Source organism: Glossina fuscipes, unplaced genomic scaffold, assembly GCF_014805625.2.
Source record: "Glossina fuscipes isolate IAEA_lab_2018 unplaced genomic scaffold, Yale_Gfus_2 174, whole genome shotgun sequence".
Lineage (NCBI taxonomy): Eukaryota > Metazoa > Arthropoda > Insecta > Diptera > Glossinidae > Glossina > Glossina fuscipes.
Genome location: NW_023998517.1, coordinates 970,624 through 995,622, shown reverse-complemented (window position 1 = coordinate 995,622; position 24,999 = coordinate 970,624). Strand labels below are relative to the sequence as shown.

The 24,999-nt window shown below is 34.5% G+C and overlaps 1 protein-coding gene across 1 annotated transcript; it reads left to right on the top strand.

Annotated features, from left to right (window-relative positions):
* Positions 1 to 18,622: 18,622 nt before the first annotated feature.
* On the top strand, positions 18,623 to 20,300 carry LOC119641692 (segmentation protein fushi tarazu). Its single transcript, XM_038040479.1, has 2 exons — positions 18,623 to 19,535; positions 19,729 to 20,300. The coding sequence occupies exons 1-2, from the start codon at positions 18,623 to 18,625 to the stop codon at positions 20,298 to 20,300; spliced, it is 1,485 nt and encodes a 494-aa protein (XP_037896407.1).
* The last annotated feature ends 4,699 nt before the right edge of the window (positions 20,301 to 24,999 follow it).

Genomic DNA, 24,999 nt, shown 5'->3' with positions numbered 1-24,999 from the left:
TGCAGAAGAGGAGAGCGGATCGTAAATAGATCTACCCTGTTGTACTGTGTCCGCCCTTCCATCCGTCCAGCGTATAAGTACACATACATTAAGTTAAGCACTGAATTTCACAGCAGTGGACATAATTCACCCGCAACTATGATCATAGAAGCAAAAAAATGATAACAATGATATCAGAAAAATGGAAAAAATTCAAGAATTGAAGTTTCATCAAATGACATAGGAAACCTTAAAATAGACGCGATCTGAAGTCCGACACATTATGTGTTAAGCCCGTGCAAGCAATCTGTATTGTAATGCATTTATATCACCCCAGTACTTAGCAATATTAAGAAAAGAACGCGAATTTTCTCTTCCTACCTTAGGTAAATGGAAGATACGCGTGAAAGGCGAATACATTTTTTTATTTTTTTTTTATTTTAATGTTCCATTGCTTTCTTAGTAGCCGCGCGTAATTATTACTTAGTTTTAATTTTCAAATTGGATGGAGCTTCCATGCTTACATACATGTACTTAGGTAATCACTCACACAGTTTTAATGTTCATTTTCTTAAACAATTAAAAAATTAGATCTAGAACAAAGCGTAGACGAAAAAAGAAATTTAACTTTACGGTATCTTTTAAAATAAGTATGAACTACGCATGGTTTGTACAAATTTTTCATTTAATTCTTGACAGACGTTATGATGAAGAAGAGCAACAACAACAGCAATAACAAATATAACCTCACAAAGGAGAAGGTGTGTAAAGGCATTAATCAAACTATTAAAAGACCATCAAGAGTATGCGCCAACCTGGCCTCACAAAGTCCAATAAAGCAGGTAACTTGGTAGTGGCAGAATATTGCTGCAAACACATCAACATTACCCCGCCGTCATCATCAATGCTCGATCTACCATCCTGCCCACAAAACTTTATATACATAACTATAACTGCGCACAACAAACACGTTAACAATAACAATAACAACAACAACAAGAAAATAAGCGCAAAATAATAACAATCATAATGAATGTGTTTAAACTTCTTCCTTGATATTTTCTTCTTCTTTTTTCTTCTTTTTTTTTTGCATTTTGTCGTTAAGCAAAAAAAAAGAAAATGCAAACCTTAACGAAGAAATGGTCAAGAGTTGTGTAAAGAGGCATAAGAAGAAAGAAAAATAGAAACAAAAAAAAAATTAACCTTTGATGAAACAGAAAGAAAGAGAGAGTGAGAAGGAGAGGAGAGGTGAAGACCAAATTGAAATTTATTATATATTATGTATAAAATCGTTAAAAACAAGGCAATGATCCGTCTCCAAAACGATTAAAAAAGCAACTTCCAACAGGGCACACTTTCGACCCTACTGCACTACTATGCAGACATTCGAAGGAAGGGGAAGCGAAAAAGCTGGTGAGCATTTTTTAGTTCGATTTATATCAGATCTTTTTAACTTTACCAAACACTCGGGTATTATTTATTTATTACATTCAATTATTTCAAGTAAAGTGTTGACAATGCGGAGGGCGTTACTGATCGCAACGTGACATTATTCATTTTTAAATACTCATATCATAACTTGTTGATCTTGCGCATCAAATTTGCGGCCGTTTACTGCTCATGAGAGCAAACGATATGTTCTCTTATTGTATTTTTTATGACTTTGCACCAAATCTGCCTTTCTTCGGTAATGTGTGGTCACAATGAAAGTGTCCACTATAAAGGTCACCATAATGTTGCTGCACACAACTTTAGCAGTGATATGAAAACTTATATTTAAAAAAAAATTATGAAATTTTGAAAATCTTTCTGGAATTTTTTCCTTGGAAAAAATGGCCCTACACTTAGAACTTTTTAAGTGATGTAAGAAGCAGCCGGTATCCGTACCATTAACACCGCCTAAGTCCAGGCAAAAGCACAATGTACAACATGTGTGGGCAGAAGACCACTAATCTTGCGTGTTGTTTATCGATCAAGTACATGTGAAGAGCTCAGAAACCCATGTGTGCAAAACTCTCGATATCCTCGACTAGTGGCATAATGTGGGCTATGCCGCATCTGCTTATGTGCAAAAATAAAATTCAGTTCTTTAATAGAGTTCCAAGGTTTTCTGAGGATGCACACCTAGCAGCACTGATGCTAACTTCCTACTGTGCGACACACTACCGAGTCTCTTCCTTCTTTAACCGCATTGCCTGCCTTTGCAACAACCAGTTCAGCTGCATACCGCATTCACTCCCGATCTACCTAATTTTTCCAATTTTAAGCTAAACGTTCACAATTACTACACCCTCCTGCCCGATCATATACAAAAACAAGAAAGAAAATGGATACATGGGTTAGGCTTGACTGTAGAGGGTAAATAAACCTAGCTTATAATAAAGTCTAGCGTGGAGCAATGAAATAAAATGAAAACTAAAATTTCGGCTTCGTCATCTATAATAAGGTTTGTCAGTTTTAGCTCTAGGCTTTCCCTGTCTGAGCTAATCTCGAACCTTCTTTTTCTGAATACCACAATGAATTTGTGTTGTTTATTTTTTAGTTTCTTTTCCTCTTTTTTTTGTCATTTTTTTTCTTTTTTTTTTTTTTTGTTTGATTCGATACAACTTTATAAGCGGATGAATATAAAGGAATAACGAACAGCTAGCCAGCCGAAGCACCTCATCTTACCGGGCAAACTAATTAAATGATAAATACCAGCAATCAATCGCTTTATCAAGTAAATTTATACAAATTTTTCAATTTAAACTTGACTGTGAACAATTTTCACCAGAACTAAACGTTGTCGCTTTATAATGAATCCCATTTATCTGGCCAAAGGGATGAAAAAGAAATATCAAACGTTGACTCTTAACCAGATCCGTTGAAAGATCTTTATCATCTGCGTGGCTGGGTATGTGTTCATTATATATGTACATACATATTTATATATGTATATATATCATATAAGACAACATTGTTCTACAATCCTCAATACGAAAATGGCGTTGGTTTTATAAGAGCCTGGATGTGCTCACTTATAGGCATGCTTATATATGTAACTGTACATATATATATATATATATATATATATATATATAGATACACGCATACTATGAATATTTGTATATGCTAAGAGTTCAGCTCAAGTGCTCTATGGTTTCCTCTGCTGCACTTCAATCTTAATATCACTCTGAGCCGCGATTGACGATTAATTGAGCCGTTAAAGTAAAGAAAAATGTATGGAAAAAATCAGACTTTAAGTGACAATACAATTAATATTCAAATTTAATTAACATATCCATGCATATAATTTATTAGGTTATAACTGCAAGCAATACATTACATATCTAATATTCAATCAAGTGTTACTTCGTTCATAAAATTAAAAGTTACACTACACGAATTTTAATCATCTTTTACTGTACACCATTGTCCAGAAATATTCACAGTAACCTTTACATGGGCTACTTGGCTTGAACGATTTTCCATTTAAAAAAAAAAAAAAAGAATATATTAGATTAAGCATATTAAGACTAGGAAATGTAATAAACATAACTTCACGGTAATCGGAAAAGCAAAATTTAAAGGAACAGTGATAGGCTTTCTGCAAATGATTTGGATTTTACTTCAACCAGGCTACTAAAACAAGGAGAACATTATCTTCATAACATGTGGAAGACTAGTGAAAGTTGACTACCTTTGCCTTATGTTCTTACAGAGATATTAGGTTTGTGCCCCTTTTGTTAAAATATGTGCCATACCTAAGAAAAAGTTTTAGAGCCCTTATGAATTATGCGTATTCTTGGTCAGTGAAAAATCCTGAACCGGTATAGGCATAACCAAGTATCCGTTAATCGTGCCGAACGCAATGACTGAGATACTGTTTTCGAATTTGGCTAATTTTTGCTCATTAATCATAAACTACGATGAAAACCTCAAAGTTTATCCCGTGGGAAATGTTACAGTAATTGTATAAAAATAATGCGGGCTATCACATGTGGGAGAATACCACTATATTAGTTTTTCATTTTTTTTTTTTATAAATAATTCGACAGCGACCACGTAATTTTTAACACTCTGTGTTCATATTTTTCACTTTTAGAACTTAATTTAAAATGTTCGAGTACAGAGAAAGTTCCACATCGCTTTTAAACGGTCAAAATAGGGATTTCTTCACTGTTTTAAGCCGTTTACGTTCACTTGTACGGTTTGTGTAGCTTTGTAACTTTTGAAATTCCTGCAACTCTCTTCGCGCGGTTTCGCTTTACACTATTTTTTGCTTGTAGTACACATGTCGCGTTGAAATTCCCAAAGCCTAAACTGAAAACTTTTGGAAGAAGAAGCAATTAAATTGAGATTTACGTTTGACTGGACCATTGAATTAAGAAAAAATGTATGAAGGAAAATCAATTAAAACATATAATGAAATTGACGGCATTAGAAGTCATCATCAGTGTGGCCTCCAGCCTGGTATGTTTCCGGTATACGGTCTTTTTGTCTATTCCATTAAGCTGATCGTTCAGCTTAATACTTTTCCTTGAAGCGATGAATATCTTGCTTCATACGTCCGCATTCAATAGAGTTTTGACGGTCTTTACACCCTCTTCTTGTCACATCGCATAAGTTTTCCCCTTTTACCTATTTTTTACTTTCGAACACATGTCACGGATGCCTGCGGGTAATGGTGGTAATTGATCAACAGCACAGTAGAAGCCTTATGGCGGAAGCAGTCAGTTGATCAATTTGTGAGTCCTGACTGCTTGGGTGCGGCCCTTCGGGGAGTACTCGTGGTGGTTGTGGTTGGAGAGTTCCTAGCTAAAATGGAACAGTTGAGTGCAGCTAGGCCTCGCCATTCACCAGAGTGGGGTTTATTGTTCCATACACAATAAACTGTTCTGGACTCTGGTGCTGTTTAGGCCCCTACTCTGTGGGGATTGTCTAACTCGCCAGGGGGCGTAGTACGCTTAAAAGTGGTTTGGGCCACCGTGGGGTTAAGCCTTACAGGCAGGAACCCACGTTAAACCCTTGCCACAAATTCTGTCACATCGCATCAAAAGGTAAAGTATTTTTACTTAAAACAACCAGAAATAAAAGATTTTCGCGTAGCCCTCCCTAGGTTTCCTTCGCAGTGATAATCAAATGCACGATTGCAATAGTGACGTAATTTTCAAACTAAGTCCTTAGGCATATTCTTTATTTAAATTGATTGTTTAGCGAAGACTTAGGAATGATGTAAGCCTTCTTAAGCACTTGCTAATTACTGCCTTTTGCTCAGTTGATAGAAATATTGGAATCGCTGCACTTCAAGCGATTATCTGCTGGTGACTATTTGCCTCAGTCGTGACCTGCTTTAAGGTTTAACCTTTTGGTGAAACTATACCTAAATTTGTAGTATACGTCCTCTTGGAGGCCTAATGGAATTTTTTTACAAATGCAGATGCAGGCTAATGAGTGAGATCAAGAGTATGACTTTCAAGTTTGATATTTTTATTTGAACCATTGCAAGAATTGCAAGATTGACCCGCAAAGTTTTCTTTTATCTGAACACATACGTCAATGTTTCTACGAGTTCTTCTCTACTAGTAGAATGATAAAATTATTTTCCTCTCATAGTGATTATCAAAAACCCTTTTCCAAACGTAATGTTCTATATATGCAATAATTCCTATCCTGGCATACTCAAGCATATTATGCTCTGCAAGTACGAGTAACGTATTTAGTATTTCCATTATTCGCTTTAATTGCAGCACAATTTCGAATAACGGAAAAGAACAGCAAAACTGCAAGTTGGTTAATTCATTACATTCGTTATTTGGTTGTTTTACCCCACCCAACCGTAATTACTGAGCAGTTTTTATACATTGTAACCTGAATGATGAAGCTTTATGTATGTAAGCAAGTTGAAAACTTATATGTATGTACGATAAAAGTGCTTATGTATTACAATTAAATTAGAAAATATATATAAAATATATATATGTATATATACTATAGAAAAGTCAAATTGTAAAGAAAAGAAAAAAAGACAAAGTTGCGGTTTTCATGCGCATTACGTTCAGTTGTTTAATGACACAAAAGTACATAAAGCAAAAAAAAAAAAATAAATAAATAAAATAAAAAAAATAAAATAATACTTTTGATTGACGGATTGCGTGCGTATAATTGTACAATGTCGCACATCTTTGAGAATTAGTTTTCTTTTGCAGTTTCAGTTGTGCAAAACGTTATCATAACGTTAAATATTATTATTATTCGTTTTGTTATTTGCCTTTTGTTTTATTGAAAAAGTTGATTTTCAACTCATTTATTCATTTCACGATGCCGATGAGCTTTAATTAGTCGCAACAATAGTATGTATATGCGTGTGTATGTGTGTGTGTGTGTGTGTGTGTGTGTGTAAGCGTGTTTGTGTGCGAATTAAATGTGTACGAATATATTTGCGTGTGTGTGCATATATGAGTCTACGAACAAATGAGTGTATGTGTGAGTATGTCTACGCGTATGCATGTACATATTTATATTTATATTTTCTATTATGCTTAAAATTGAAAAATTTAGGCTATGCCTCCCTGTAAATTATTATTGTTGTCATAATTCAAGAAGCTGTGCAACCATTCACAACACATTCACTTTACCTTTTTAAGTTGGAAAAAATGCATATAAACATTTATTGTTATGTGTCTCTATACAAAACATAATATCTATCTGTAAGATTACTTGTATCATTTCATAAATGTATCCGTGAGTCGGTTCTGCTTTATCGACAATTCAACGAAATAAACTGGGTTTAGGTCTCGACTAATTTGCAACTCTTAACGAAACCAGAAATTGAAAGAATTTTTGGCAAAAATGTGCTAACTTCTACACCTACACACCCATACAAGCAAAAGCGCGTGCGGGCTGACAGATGAGCGCAGATACAGATACTTTTACAGTTCGTTTGTGCAAATGTATCTTTAAATCCTTTCTAATTAGATACTTTTCAGAGAGAATACTTAATAAGAAAAAACTTTGAATAATTTATGCATAAAAGAATAGCATTGAGGTATAACTTAAAATATATTCACATATAGAGGTCTTTCTTAAATGAAAATAACGCTTACAAATGTATATATATATATATATATATATATGCGTGTGCGAGTTGTCTGTCCGTTTAATTCGTTAAAATCTCAACCACATGTTTCGCTTTGCTCGGCTTCTCTTTGATTTCCCGAGTTTTTCGTTTCTTTGCGCAGCATTCAATGAATCTTTCGTTTGTGTCTCGTTTTGAATTTTTTATTTTTTTTATTTTAAGCTCTTAACATACAAATATAATACATATGTGCGCTATGCGATTGCAAATTAAAACAATCTTGTACGGCTCATTTAATTTTAACGTTCCTTGAAACTTACCACATTTAAAACTAATTTGCTTTTTTAATATAAATTTTGAATATTGTAGTTGGTAAACAAAAAATATTGGGTTGGAAAACAAGAAATTTCAATATTCCTTTACTCTTTTTCTTTATGGTATTTCTAATATGATAGAATAATCAAGGGTCAAGTTTGAAGACGTGACGTAAAAGTGTTCTTTGCAACTTAAAGCATTGCTAATGCTAAGGCCTCTCACAGATTTAGGGAAAATTTACATATATACTCAACGCATACGTTGCTGAATGAATTCCATGTTAGCACATGGGGCGAATTGCCTGATAAGTACGTTAAGGTTTGTAAACAAATAATTGGAGCTTCTTTCGAGACGAAGGCCTGTTAATATTTGGCTTCGAATATTTATTGGAATCTTATGAAGCTTCAGGTTCAAAATGACCGCAAGTATACTGAACATTTGAAGCGATGTTACCTCACCATGCTTATCAGTGCGAAAGCCTACTTCTTGTAACTTGTTAATATGAGAAAATAGTTATCAATGTGCGGCATTTGAAGGAGAGTCACAGAGAGTTTCTATAACTTTCCAATCACGTAAGCCATATATGGTCGCCCAGTTTAGAAAGCTAGCAGAATAGGATAGAATGCTTCGACTCATGTGCTCATCTAGTGACAGATTCCATAAATATTTAAAACTAATTTTAAACCGATATCTGCTTTAATATATATATTTCCAAACTAGCGTTTTGAACTCATCTTTTTTCAGGCAACGCCAATTTTTAACGATTCAAAGTTTATTTGTAGACGAACGCTTTTAAATTTAAACTTCAGGACTTGTCTAGGAATAAGTAAAATAAAAAAGCTTTAGTTTTCTGGCGGTTTAGACAATCCCTATATACTAGGGGCCTACACAGCACCAAAGTTCAGATTGTTTATTGCGAGTGGCTTAATAAGCCCACTCTGGTCAGTGTTGAGGCCTATCCGCACCTCGATTTGTTCCTCTTTGGCATGGTACAAGCGAAAACCACAACCACCACGAATATTCCCCGAAGAATCGTACCCAAGCAGTCATGGGAAATTGATCAACTTTAATGCGTTCAAGGGAATAGGCTCGCTCCACCGTAGTTTCTACGAAGCCTTGTTGATCAATTACCGCCGTTACCCGCAGGCATCCGTGAATATACAACTTATAGTGTAAAATAGGCAAAAGGGTAAAAAGCCTACCGTCAAATTTTTTAATTTATTTATAATTTACTCATATTATTTTCATGATTTATAACTGCACGATGTACAGTGGGATACACAAAGTTAGCTCTTGATTCTAGTTTTTCCATTTTTTAACATTGATGGGCGATCTCACTGATACCAATGGTAGACAGCTTACAAACTATACATAGATATAAAATAAGGACTTGGTATACCTACTATCGAAGGATATTAAATTTGCAAAACCCAAAAGGAAGCTCCAGAGGCCATGTCTGTCCGTCTATGTGTGTCTGTGCGGTATGTGCTGTTGACACTCTTCTGGTCGCGAAAATGAAGATATCGATCAGAGCACAACGCCCCCAGTAAAGACTAAAGTGAGCAACTCCGTTCTTCTGATAAAAGATGGGAGACTAAAATTTTGTACATTTACTTTATGAAAAACTCTACTTTCTTTATCTGCAAAAATGAAGAAAATCTGTCGTGCCAACGTAAGGACATAAGTGATAAAATTTTCTCTTTCTCCATTCCTTTGAGGTTTTATGCTTAATAATAATCATAAGGTAAACAAGACAAAATGTTTAAAATTATTTTGCACATTTCTCAAATGAAGACAACGTCCTAAAAATGCGTTAATCCTAATATACATATGGCGGACACCACCACGTGGTGGATTAATTTTTTATTAATAATACCATTAATATGGGTATCGAATGAAAGGGTTTGGAGAAGATAATGCGACGACCTAAGCGTGCTAGCTCTAAACTAATTATGGTGGACATTACGATGTGAATGGTGGATAAATTTTTCTTACTAATACCGTTAAAATGGGTATAGGATGAAAGGGCTTGGAGAGTAGAATGCGACGAGCTAAGCATTTTAAATCTAAACTAATTGTGGTGAGAACAACCACGTGGTAGATTGATTTTTTTTAACAGTACCTTTTAGTGAAGTAAAAAGTGACTAACAAATTTTACCCTATTCACTTTCTTATGACCATATGGAACGCTAAAGGTTATAACGATGGTGGATATACGGAACTCGGCTCCAGCCGAATATACCTTTCTTACTTGTCCCATTTTCGTTTACGTGTTACAATTAACAATAAATCATAGATATTCTAAATATATATAATTTATTCATAGACATGTAGGATATTTTTGGATTTACAACGCTTAAGGTTTTACGAGTTTCAAAGAATAATTAAAAACAAAAAAAAAACAAAAATTTTTTTTTATCCCATATATCTTATTTCTTCAACGTTATAAATTACTTTTGAACTAAATAATAATAAAAAAAAAATTAGGTTTTTGGGTATAACATAATAAAAACAAAATATAGATCACTTACCTAAACGATTCGAGAGCATACGAAACATGCGGTAGAGTACTTGGAATTTTTACTGAAAGAAAAAAAAAGGAAATTTATTAAAGAAAACTTAAAAAATTAGTTCGAATATTTTATAATGTGAAAAAAAAAAAAAATTAAATTGTATTTGTTATGAACAAAAAAGTAGTAGACACGAAACAAATGAATGCAGAAGGAAAGTGCAATAAAGACATTAAAACTGGTGACCTTGTCCGCAGTAAAGGCATGTATGTACGTATGTCTGTAAGAAAGAAACACGTTGACTGTAATGACAAAAGCGATGCTTTTCACGATATTTTTCCCGTTTATTAGTCTAATGAGTGTTCGCGCTGAGTACAATTATTTACAGTAAATGTGAGAAGGTCGCATATTTGACACACTGCCGTTAGTCATTCTTAAGGATCAGTAACTCTCCTCCTTTTTTTCGTCTTCACACGGGGAACAACGAGAGGTGAGTATTACTCTCTACTCTCTTGTGTCCTCTAATCTATAGTCTCTTTAGCCTATGCAGGGGAAATATCGTTTTTCTTTACCTATTTAACAATCCTAAGCGTTAATATATTGCGCGTGTACATGAAGACAACACAACATATTCTTATTTGTAATTTTCAAGGACAAGATGCACAAGAAGCCGTACGCATTAAAACAGCGTATGCGCGAATCTAAAATTTTAATGATCCGTGTCATACGTCTTCTAATGCTCTCTGCTCTCTACTAATAGCTTTGTGTTGCCAAGAATAACCTTCGTTCATTTACACTGAATCGAAAAGTAATTGTTAGATTGTAAAAATATAAAATTGTCAACAGGAGACTTTAGTTAATTTGTTGACGAAGATTGTTTTATGAAATGTTTAGAAAACATTTCTCCACCTTCTAGTTAGTTTATCTTAATGCCTCTTAGAGATTCTTAGAAACATTCGCGCACGACATTATGAGTAGGCGTGCGACGGGCTAAAATTATAATGAATTTTATCAACATTAAATATAAACACAAATACTTTCTTCGAAACTACGGAAAAGACAATCATAATTACATCGTAACGCAGAAATTTTGTTTGTTGTCATTACTACAAGAATTAGATAATTAAATCCTTTTGCAGGACTTTAGCGCTTTAGCTGTTAAAGATTCTCTGTTTGAGTCTTCACTTTATCATGCATGTATTCTGAAAAATTGCAATCCACCACCATTTGTATCCTTGGGCCAGAAGACGTCCGCATATCAAGTTTCATCAAAATATCTCCAAAATTGCGGCCTATGGTTTGAGCATAAGAAGCCGGGACGGGCAGACGGATAGACAAGGGTTCGTTGGGTCCCGTTAGATCTCAAGTCGAGCACAAATTTAATACACCCTTCTATCACAAGTCGTGTAGAGTATAGAAACAAAGCCTATGGAGAGTAATGAACGGTTATCAAAAAATCCGTCATAGATAGCGATCTAATAATTCGCAGGCTTTTTCTATTCGATGCGATTGATGGATGCTAACAATTACAACTTACAATCGTTTTCTACTATCCATTGTCTACAGCTAAACTTAATTTAGTTATCCATTTCTAATAATTAATCAAAATTTTAATTCGTACCTAAAGTTTTCCCACCACCACGGTCACTACCACCGTAAAACCTCAATTTAGTTTCATTTTGGTGCATTTTTTACTTCTTCTATAAATTTTCGAATCTTCTTATTGTCACACTTTCAAAAACACACGTCGTCCTAATGAACAGCGGTTTCGTGACCGTTATTAATGATTTCATCTAAATCTCGATCGTTGGTAATGTTAGTTATCAATGCATACGGCCAGCTGTCCAAGTGCATATAGTTGTAGCATCAGTTGCGTAAAACTAATGCTTTTCGCTTAAAATTAATGATTCTTTGATTCTCCTTTACGAACAAAAAAAAAATAACTCATGTGCAAGAAATTCTGTTTTCCAAACTAATCTGTTTTCAATGTTTTGTATTTGAAAATGTGATCTAATATTAATTAATTCGATATTTTGAGAAAAAAAACAGAAAAATGTTATTCTCTTGCTTTAGATTAACTCTTCGCTAAAAACATAGCTTATGTTAAATGTTTGTTTGCAAATTAAACCAAAGATCCTATCACTTGATGCATAGATATATTTTCTTATGGCACACAAACATGAAAACATGCTTACATACTCTGCTTTATTTAGTTACGATTTTACTCACGAAAGGTTTTCTAAACTAAAACCTTTACAATTAAGCTTAGGAAAAAAAAAGCAGGCAGTTGTTTGTAGCGACGATTTATTTATCTGATTGTGGGATTTGACATGGCGATAAGAATAATGTCAATTAAAATAAATTCAAACTTTTTCACCGTGTTGACGGACGGACTGACGGAAGAATAAACCAACAGTACTGGTTTTGTCGATTTCTCTGCTCACGTTGATCAACAATGTGAATACTATATATAGTGTGCGATTGATATATATGCGAGTACTTCTACCTGTATAGGTCACAGTAGTTATTGCCCTTTTTGATTAATTACGGATCCATAGGTCATCATTCGTATTGTATATAAATGCTAGAGCTTCCAATTTATTATTGTACGTCATATACATAATAGTTTGTGGATCCTTAAAAAACGTAACCAAAGTTAAAAAAAAAACGAAAATCAAATATATACACAATATATATACAATCCCTAATGCTTTGAAAAAAAAAAAACTATTCTCCCACTGCAAAAACAACTTCCTCTCTGTTGCTGTATTCCACACTTGTGATACAATGGTACATAAAATTTTTCCACTTATGATATAGAGGCGGATGTATACCACACCTAGAAGGGCTTGAGATAGATCCAGCCTATATTTTACTAAATTGATGGCAATCACTTTCATCATCGATCTAAGCTCGTCAATCCATCTGTCCGTCTTATCTCTCCATGTCTACATATCCTTGTTTCAACGTACGAGTCGCAATCCTTCCATTTAAAGACTTATTTTGAAAAAATCGTCACATAAAAAAAATTTGTAATTTTGGCTATTTTTTGAAAAAAGTCGGGCTCGGGTTACTCAGATCTATATTTTCTTTAATTTTTTCATCGAGTTTTTTTCTTTTAATTAGAAATCTCCCGCAGTATATTTTTAATTTGAAACCGTAGCTATAGCCACACCTCTACTTGTGTAGAGACTGTAAAGTCTGGGGATCCTTATCGTAGATAGGAAGGAAGGAAATATGTAAGGTGAGATTTCGCGTCAGTCCGTCCAAAGTTTTTTCCTCACTGACTTAAAAGTTTAAAGATTGAAATGGATAATGATAACTTGGCACAAATAGCTTTTTCGATCGACATATTAAGCTTAAAAATGGCCGTGATCTGTCGATGATAATGAAGAAATGGGAAAAGTTTGAAGAAAAAAGTCCAGCATATTAATAGTCTATAGCTACGAAGCATCAGTTCCGCATTTAGCTTAAATGCTTGCAATGGGCATTTGTCTATAACACATTTACACACGCGCACTGGATACTAAAAGCACTGCGCTTTAATCAAACAAGATTGTCTTACTACAGCGCATGCATGATAGCCCACGTTAGTAGGCGTAGTAGTGCGACATTTAACGAATTTCATATTTCTGCCTGTTAAACTTACTGTGCTGGGATATTATGCGACTTAGGCGAGATTATTAAATATAAAATAATTGTATATATATAATATATATAATATATAAAATATTGTGTACATACTTGTGACTGGCCCAATATTACTTGTACATATATATATATATATAATATTGGGCCAGTCACAAGTATGTCCAAGTAAGTCCAGGCCATGTTAATGGGAAATTTATCTATAAAAAGAAAACATCCATTGTTTAATTATTTTCAATGATTTGCAGCCATTGTTCGTATAAGTATAAGTGTGACAAAGGTGATCAGTGTAATTTTGAAGAAAATGAAACGAATTGAAGCAATTAACATTGAAAAAAAAAGATCATAACTAAATCAGTAGCAACTGCGTGTGTTTTGGTGACAACACTTGCAGTGTGTGATTGCAAGCAATGCATCAACATAAATATTTGGACACACAGCTATAACTAGAAAATAAATAGCCTATGCAAGGTCATTTGTATGTCAACACATTAAAGGCGAAAGGCGCTGGATAGTTAGTCCACATGTTAAAGTTAGAATCTTGACTAAATAAGACCTTAAGTAACTTAACGATACGAGCCCGCGATGGTTAGAGTTTAAGAGTCACAGACGTTGCTGCGCTCCGAGAGCATTCTTCCGTGCGTCACATTCATTCATTCATAACTACTAACTCTATTATCAGATTGACAACATAATACTGGCGAAGTTTGATTTCAACTTTTATTCATCGAATATGTTATTTATTTACTTTACAATTAATTAATAATTATTTTTTAATAAAGCAAAACATCATAAAATAATAAAGAAAAGAAAAAAATCAAATAAAATTGCAATTAACACATTAAAAAAAAAAAAAAAAAAAAAAAAAAATCAACAAAGTAAAAAAAAAAAAAAAAAAAACAGTTAGCAATGCGGCGAAGGTAAAAAAGTGAAAAGGTAAATATTGAATTGATATGATTACGTAATGCTTTGAACTGTAGAGAAAAACATGATGAACATCGAATAAAACCGTACCATGTGCCAATCTATATATCGATATACGTGTGCAGTTTTATTGCGGTATTAATAAATTACTTTGACATTGACAGCGATGCATGTACGAGGAAAACGTCCTCGCAATGCAATATTTATCTATTACGAGTTTATTGTCCTATCTTTTGCCAATAGACAGAATGTGCGCGCATGCTTTCGCCTTAGATATGACAAGGGATAAATTGATTAAACGTTGAAGGCGGATTTTTATATTAACTTCATATAGAGAAATTGACTTCAGTGCATGCATGCATATGCATGAATGTATGTGTTAATTTGAACATTTAAACGGATCACGTGCGCTAGTAACGCAACAACAAATGACATCATAATAACGTAAAGCATATAATATGAAGCACACCTCTTTCCGTTGACATTTAAAACAATATAATAAGAGAGAACATTATAACCATTAACAAGAAGAGAACTTTGAGTACTTATCATGAAGATTCGACTTCGCAAGCATTGACTTTTACTTTTAATAAATTAAACGTTTTCTTTAAAAGTTTAAAAGCAAAAGCGTGACTTAAAAGTATAAAACAAAAAAAACAAAATAAGTAAAAATACAACTGTGGACCACGGTTGTTTTGAAATACCCTGCGCCACATTCCAGTTATTCATATAACGATCTTTCGAAATAAGGCGCATAATGAAAATGAATGGAAAGATTTTCAACAATCTTCGTCCTTGAGCCAAGCCCCAACGGTGCACCGGATTTCATCAAAGTATCTCAAAAATTGTGCACACGAGAAAACAAGATAAGTAGACGGACAGACACACAAGTTTGGTCGGTGAAGAAAGTTATTCTGAATCGATCCGCGTAATAAAAGATGAGCATATCTCAAGATGTTCTCGCTGTTGCGTGTAAACTTAATATAAATTGGCATCATAAGCGAGTTAGGGTATAAAAGTTAAAAATAAATCAAACACTTATTAGATTCAAAATAAAAAATTTTAAATCCAAATGTCTTGAATTATTCGAGAAGTGTCAGTTTAATTGCCACTTTCCGAGCGATAAAATATATCAAATATTGGTACAATTTTAGAAGGGAGGGTAAAATATTAAAATTTCTTGCAATACTCCTCGCCTTCGCTGTCAACTTAAACTTGAAAAGTACAGACTTGTAACATATTTTCAGAGAAAGCGACAAAACACATTATTTATACTTTTAGAGCGAGACCTCTAACTATATAAACATTGGTATAAAATAAAACACCTGAAGAAAGGGGAACAATCAAAATGTAAACGATATTTCCGGACAATGATAATATGCGGCGGATATGTACTTTCACTCTAAAACAATTAAAAACATTATAGTGAGCCGCGCATCAACAGAAAATATTCTGCACCACTTGCAGCCATATAACGACTTTCACAATAACGCGTTACTCGGGAGCTGGTCGAAAAAGTGTTCAAAAATTTGCTTTTGTTTCTCTCTAATTAGAAATCTTTGCAAAATCGTCGAAATAGTATTTATAAGGGAATCGCGTAGAGGATTTTCAAGAAATTAATTTGAACTTTGCTTACATATAAATGAGTGCCTTTTTCTGATCGAACATTCAATTTTTCGATCAACCACATAAAAATGCTGCATTTTTAAGATTCCTTACGTACTTCTTCAGCTAGAACAGCACATGTGAGAATGGTGCTAGTGTTTGCATTTTTTTTAATTTTTCAAGAACTTTTCCGACGTTTTTTTTTTAAATAACCAGTCACCCAGGGGATAGGATGTCCCCTGTTCATGTAACACGGTAAGGATCAGAAAGAAGTGAGGAAAGAGGAGGAGATAGGGAGGTGATGAGTGCAGCTTAGTGAATGAGTTAGGCCTTCATCGACGATGTGTCAAAGTAACGTCCACCACACTTGAGATTTGGACCCGCAAACACTGGCTACTTTATTAATACTTAAATGTATTAACTTAGAAACTTCCTCGCGTATTATTTTTCTATTATTTTTGCTTCATTTAAAGAAATTTTTGCGAAAAGAAAGAAATTCTTTAAGGTCATCCCAGTGGTTTCCTTCCCAAGAGATATATCGTATTTTTCGAAAAACCACAAAAAACATTTGTTTTATCGAAAACCTATTTAACTAAATAAATTGAGATCACATATTTGAACAAGAAAATAATCCAAATATTAATCACATTTACGGAGAAATGCATTTTCAGACAACAGACAACACAAAATGTAAACGATATTTTCGAACAAAATAAGCACAAACTTTGAAGAAGAAAAGTTTTGCTAAACACAAATTTCATATGTTTTAGATGAGAGTGAGCAAGATTCAGCCAGAGTCGAACATAACATCTACTTATTTTTAACATTACATACGCGCAACAAATGTAAACATATCTAAACCTTTCCGACACGGAATTGCGATTGCCTTTAACTCATGCGAAACCTACAATCAAACATGTTACAATTGAAATAAAATGGGTGAAAAAATGTCATCCCAAACGAAGCCATAAATTTTGCAATAGTTTCACTCATTTGATCCAAAGTGAAAAGAGGAAATGCAATAGCGCATATGCGTATCAATACATATGATATGATACGATTTCATCAATCGCATATACAATGTACACATATGTTTGTAAAGTTAGGAAAAAAAAAGGAAGGAGGAAAAAACATATATGTAACCCTAAGAAGAAGGGTGGTAGGTAGTCTTACCAGCATTTTTCGAAAAATAAGCCAAATCTGATAGTTAAATAGAAAAACAAAGAAAATTATTATGAAATCCCGTGAACAGTGGATTATATATGGCTGTAAATCAATTCAATTAATTTCGTTATTATTCGCCAAGGCGGACTTGAAATTCACTCACTTATTCACTTCACCGCAAATGGCAATATTGTTAGAATGTCTCCTCCATGTTTACTTAAAGAATTTCATACGAATCGCAGTAATCTTTGAATTTTTATGAGCATAGTACGCATATAGTACGTACGAACTAAAAATAAAAATGCAAAAGATCACTACTCGATCAAGAAGCAAACAATATAAAAAATAATCCATTTAAGTTAATCGATAATAAATGCGTATAGCTACTGTTGGATTTCGAGGTCGTTTATGGAAGGCGTTCCTATATAACCATGTTGACGTATTTCGCGTTTTGAAAGCACGCGCAGATATTACGCGACTTGCACAAACGTATACACGCATACGTACATGTGATTTACCATTTTTAAGCCACACTAGCATAAGGAACAGAAATATTTCGCTACAATAATGGAGTCGCAGGCAACTGAACATTTCTACTATGCATTGTATATTGTATAGGACACCTTCTAATACAAGAATTTATGTTTTTATGATTATTGCAATTAGAAGCAGTCTTTTCATTTGTATTGCTTTCATCGTTGTCATTTCCTTGCACGCACATCAAACGTCTTAATTATTCGTTGCAGGAAGCATACAGTGGAAATTCTTCAAAGATTCATAATACAACGTTTTCACCTTGACAATCAGCTGGATAGTTTCGAATGCAAAGTGAAATATTTCGCGATGATAATGCCTTGTTTATGTCGAGTGCGTATAGATAATAAAGATCTCCGCAGGTATACTATGTACAAGTTTTCATGAGAGCGATTAGACAGAGAACGAGAAAGAGCGAGAGTATAATATTTGAAATATTTACCCCTCTGTTCTAAGTACAATTTTCTTGACCTACCCTGATTCGTATCTCTATTACTCGCTCTCGCATTCTCTTCTTAGTGATACTCAACAATTTAAAAGGGGCGATTATATCCCTTAAAATAGTTTGTCAGTCATTTGCACAAATTCTACAATTCGCAGCATGTGTCAAAGTGTCATGCGAGGGATATTTATGTGCAATGACGAGCACAACAACAACACCGGCAATCTAGCAGCAAAAGGTCGTGTGCCATACATCTCCTATCTAGTCGAATAGAGTATGAATTTTTGCTATTTAGGCTTCAGTTAGTACGGAAAACTTCCCATTCGCGTTCGAAGCATCATAGAAATCACATCAGCAATATTTAAGTTTCAAAAAAGTAAAAAAAGCAAAACCATTGTTACATTTTTATCAAATACGCTAACGTTCAAAAAAATCGAAACGAAAATGACAGCAACAAATTGCTACAACGAGTTCCCAGTTAATTCAACAAATTATTCACAAAACTTCTACGATACATATCACAATCCTTATTATAATAACGGCACTTTTTCATCGAGTCCATCTTCATACTATCACCAACAACAAGCATACAATGTCTGGAATTCCATTTCCAACGAATCTGGTCAAGGGGTCCAAACGAAATATGAAGCCCTTCCATGTAGTAGTAATTTTGTTGCAGGCGCTTGTTACAATTACGATGGCTATGGACGACAAGTTGCAATGAATACTCAGACCGAAGTTAGCCAAACGCCTGAAATATCAATTGCAAAAAAACGAAAAGCCTTGGAATTAGAAGAAGATAGCACAACCACGACCACGAAAATCAACAAAGAGCCCTCTAGTCAGTTACGAGCTCTCCTTACAAATAAGAAACTCAAGTACAGTCCCGATTATGATGCCGATTCAGTCAATAGCTTGGGCACCGAAACCAAAAGTTGTCTATCTGAGCCTAGTACCCTGGCGTGTCAAGAACAGGCTTTCCTGTTAGCCAATACGCCTACGACTCCGCAAAATATTTCCTCACCCAATCGCAGTGAGGGGGATTACTTGGATGTGAAAACACCCTCATATTTAAATGTGACTCGGAACAAGAATCACAAACATGACGCGATTACAGCGAATGAAATTGAGACGATAGTTCCTTCGCCGGCTGTGGTCGCTGGCATTAATACACCACCTTTGTCACCACCTGAGAAAAATGACAGTCATCATGTCAATCATAAATTGATTCAAACGCAATGCTTAGAAAAAAAACAACAAAAACAACAACAGCAAACACAACATGGAATCACTCTTCAAGCACAGACGAATACCAATTACAATTGGTTGAAATGCGAAGACCGTCATCTAACATCAGGTAGGCATCATAATTTCAGCTCATGATTTCCATCATTTTACGATTACTGAGAACTTACTGTTCGCATTTTATGGCAGACGACAGCTAAACGTTCTGCTATTTTGTTTTCTTATTTTTTTTCATTGCTTGCAATTATTTACAATTTCGAAGAAAATCGCAGTAATAAAAGTAATAATTTTCTTGAAATTTTCAGAAACCAAAGATTCCAAACGCACACGCCAAACGTACACTCGCTATCAAACATTAGAGCTGGAAAAGGAATTTCATTTTAATCGTTATATACCGCGTCGCCGTCGCATCGATATCGCAAATGCCTTGGGCTTATCGGACCGTCAGATAAAAATATGGTTTCAAAATCGCCGCATGAAATGCAAAAAAGATGGCTCTTTACTCCAAGCCCCGCCTGAAATCCATCAAGGTCTGCTACCTTACTCAACGGTACCGACGAAAATTGATGGACCTATAGCTCAGGCATCTTTTATGCCACAGCAACAAGCTAATCCCCATCATGAGACATTTCCCGCATATATGCCGCCTGCTACTCAAAACTTTCCCACGTATCAACATCAGCCCAATGAAACGTTTAGTCAACAGTACGAAAATACACCGCAAGCGTATCATCAACATCATCATCCGCATTATTTACCGCCTTCTCAGCACTACCAGTCAAATTTACAATTTGAGCAAACGTCACCTGAACACCAGTCAATGATTATGCCAGCAGGATCCAACCAATTATATCAGTTGCCTTGTAACCAAAGCTAAATAGAAACACTTTCCATCGTTTGGCGAAAAGTAAGAAAAATTTTTATTGAAATCAAGAGAAGCAACTTTCGTTTCTCTACGACTTCATGCGTGCATTCACACACTCCCTATGGCGAGCTCAGTTGTGGTGCGGGCAAACCGAACTAGCAAAAGATCAAAGTGGCCGGGAGAGAGAGAGAGAGAGAGAAAGCGAGACTGAAGGAAAGCAATTTCCGAACGTATTTTAAAAACAGTCCAAAGGTTTTCTTGTATGCAAAGAAAAGCGTAATATCAACAACAACAATAACAACAATAAAGAACAAGTAAGGGCGAGTATACAGTACAAAGAAATCAGCATAGCGAAGAAGCATGAGTATGCACAGGAAGGAAGCAACTAAAGTGTGACATGCACACGAAACCTCACGGATATGCTTGCTACGCGCTGCAAGCTGAGCTCGAAAAACTAATAAATTATGGTACGAGCTAGCAGAGTATTGTTTGTTCATTGCAATTTCGTTACAGTTGAAAAGACTGCTTGCTGCAAAAACAATTCGCAATATGGGTAACGCAATCTCAGTGCCTGGGGAGTCGGGGGTTGCTAATAATCATTTTTACCACAACTTTTTCAATTAATTAATTATTCTCCACTTTCGATTGTTTGTTTTCCTATATGGATCTATGTATATATATATATATATATATATAAAGATAGATAGATAATCTATTATTTTTTTGTAATATTTAGAAAAGTTGTTGAAATTGATTATATTTATATTAATTTATTTATTAATTTATGTTTATTAAATATGTAATTAAAAAAGAATGATGTAAAATAGAAAAAAAAAATTTGGTGAAATTTTTCGAAACTTGTTTGTGCTAAACAAAAAAGAACAAAACAAACAAATTCCTCAATACATTCACAGCTGCATACGCGGGACAAACACCGCCACCCTTGGCTCTCACTAATCTTCATAATACCATTGACATTGCCATCGGACACATTTGGGTTTTTCTCAGCAATTCTTATTGTGTGCTAAGGCAGTATTGAATTGTATCGCATTGATTGGTCATTTTTCATTTCACGATCTGACATTTATTATTTGTCTTTTCACTGCAAAGGGGATGAACGCAACGTACGTATTTTAAGCAAACTATAAGTTGCACTTACACGAAAGCAATAGTAAAATACTTTGTATAATAATGGAAAAGTTTACCAAAAATGAATTTTACAACAACGAAAGTGCGTTTTGGTCCGTCCGACGTTTGCATTCTGCTTGGTTTTATTACGCACCGGCCAGCAGAATTTCATGACCCCCAATATGTAACGAAGAGGCTTTAGTTAGCTTAGTACGATCAATACTGAACGATGCGTCAGTTGTATGGTAATCTTTTATCGCTACCATGTAAATGCTTTTGTTGTGAAAGCTGTTTCTGCTTTTTGCGTTTAGAAAGTTAGGCTGGGATCCGCGTGTCCTCTTATCGTCACATGAAAATATTTACATCTTTAGCGCCACTCGAGAAACGTAAGCTTGTCGTAGACATCGCCTTCATGGTGAAGTTGATATATGGTCTAATCGACGCAGCTTTTTTTATCAAATGAGACAAACTTTAATGCTCCTATCTATCTATGTCAGGGAGGACAGCTTCTGGGCAAAATCGGAATATTTGGATGCAAAAAGAATCTTACGACGCACAACAATGTGGTAAGGAATATATTTCGTCAAACAACTTGTAATAACAGAAAGATGTCTTTGAGTTCAAAGGGCAGTTGCTGGTACTAGCTCAAGAATAGTTGATCCCCACTGAATGAAACCGTAAGTAGAAAAATAAGTAGAAAAATTGGGATAATTCAAACAAATAACAAAATTATATTCGGTCGTGACCGAATCTTTTACACTCATCACCAAAAAACGAAAAAGTAAAACAACTAAATTTTCATGCTCTATAATATGCAGTGGGCGCGGCTGATTGTCTTTATTTAAAAAAAAAAAGTTTTTGCCGCAATGGCGTGTGAGCGTTGTAGGCGTGTCCTTCGAAAAGTTTAGGTCACCTCCAGATTCTCTCGCAAATTTGTAGGCGAAATTCTCACTTTCGCTTCGAACAGACGGACATGCTTAGGTGAATTCCGAATGTAAAACTGCCCACGATTTTAATCACTTTATTAGGGTTCTTGAAGCTTGTTTCTGCGCGTTATAAAGGTATTGAAAAAAATAATTAAACTTTGGTACACTACGATATTGGGTAGGCGTGGTCAATTATTCCTATTTTTATACATCATTACCAATAGAACTTGCGTTCAAATTCATGTAGATTTGTCTACTGTAACTTATGAGTAATGAGCTGAAGGCTATTTTCTATTCCTTTTAAAAAAAACAAAGTGTTCTCAGTTTACTTGTTATTGTTGTAGGCTTCTCCTTCGATTCGGTTTGGCCCATTTTCACTGCGTACAAAAACTTCTCATGTTTCTGCCAAATTCGAATCCCTTAGTATTTTTTTTGCGGCCAGGAGAATGTTTATGACAGCCTTTACACAGACGGACATGGTTAATTAGATTCATAAGTCGATGCTGATCAAGAATATATACACTTTTTAGAGTCTCTGAAGTTTTCTTCTGGGCGCTGCAAACGTTTTGACAATATGAGTGTACCCCTCATCCTTCAACGATGGTTATAATACCCCATACCAAACACCATAATCTTCATTAGTAGAATTTATCATAGAATCACGATTTTCTCTAGGTTTTCTTAAGCAAAAGCAAGTGAAAATGTTGTAATGAATACAAACCGGCTATTAAATACCCTGCAATACTTCTCTCAATGCAATTCTTCATCTATTTTCGTCAAATAGCAAAAATTATACATTGCTCTGTGATAATCTTTATAGGGAGGGATGAGTATTTTGTGCTAGAATCGAGTTTTTGTTTCTATTTTCTTGCTTTCTCATACTAGCTGAATGCTACAAACTACATCTTGGTGCCAGGAAAAGCGTAGCTTTTAGTATTTTTTTTTTTTTAGAATATTTTTATTTGAAGGGGGCTGATAAAATGTCTTTCAACTTTCGTATGTACTTACAAGGACAATAATTTTTGTCTGGAACTATTTGAAATGGAACATGCTTTCATCCTCAAAATGGAACGCCCCGGTCCAAGACGTTTTTCGTAGAGTCAGGCTTTTACTTAGCAAATTTGCGACTAATAGGTTAACTAGATATTGGAAACCATCACAGGAACAGAGAAACTTACATCGCTTCAGAAAATGATTTTGATAATAACAAGATGGGCCCCATCTTAAATTTGTCTTACTGACTTAGTGTAATTTTACGATGCTGCACAGGGTATTTGAAAGTAAAAAGAAGAAAAAAAACTACTAGCATCAAAAGCAAAATTCCATAAATAACAAGAATTATTGTTGGACACAATATAAATTAGTCAAGGGGTCACATAATAAAGCATTCCGTGTTGTCATAAATTACGAAAGCGGTGGCGTTCCCGATCGCTTGGTATGTGCGCATTAACACATTAACGCACATCTTTGATGTGCTTCCTACCAACCCGAGAGCGTATACACATAGAAATTCGAGAAAAAAATGCGACTGACTACTAACATCCAACGTTGTTGTTATTGCCTTTAGAAATAAATTGTTGTTGTTTTCTTAAATTGTGTTTTCGTTTTACTGATGACAATGATATCAATTGCTTTAAGCCGTGTGTGAGAGCATGTCTTCCGATTTAAATTCCTCAGAAACGGTAAGCAGACGCGGTAACAAAATCTCTTCATGTAACTTGAAAATTTATGCGCAAAACAAACATTTGTAACAATATTTGACTGAATGATGCAATAACTCATTCCAAGTGTGCTTCGGTCGTCGTTTCAAGCAATTAACACGAATTTACTTGCTCATTTATTGCCGTTGTTGTTGTTGTTATTATTATTATTTTGTCGTATATTATCCGGTCAATTATATGGATTATGCACCTAAGCAACGACGATTAGTAGATTTTGGTGAAAATTAATTACTTTTTGATAGCAATAAATAACCGCAAATAAAATACCGAATATAGAAGAAGAGGTAAGCGAACCTAGCGCTTATCTAAACCGAAATATTGAAACTCCCATCATAAAATATAATAATTTGTTACTTATTTGTTACATGTTCATTCCTTTCACACACCTTGACTTAAAAAAAAAAAAACAAAAAGTGTCGGCGAATAGATTACTATCACCAAAACATTACCATAACTGTGTGGCGCGTCATGGTTAACTTTTTTGTCTATGAGTTATCTATCATTAAAAAAAAACAAAAAAAAAAACACCGAGTTTTTCTTCTGTGCAATTATTAGCACTGTACGCCCCATTCCACTAAGTCAGATATTCCCAAAGCATTTTCTTCTTGAACAACTTAGGTACCACAAAAATGTTTTTATAGCACAAGCTTTGAATTTTCTTTTCATCTATTCTTTGCGTCCATTGTGTTACGTGTATTCCCTTAAAGAGAAACCAAATTTGAAAATCTCTGCTCTTGAACTATGTTGGGTTCGGCTCTTGCAGGCGTTTACAGTGAACAAAGTATAATGCAACAACATGAACAACATTTGCTTTGCATTCATTATATTGAAAATAGTAAAAATTTTAATTGAATTTCAAGTTTTTCGCTTTAGTATAAAAAGCATGCAATCAATTTATGTTTTTCGTTTCACCGACAGATACTAACTAGCATGATA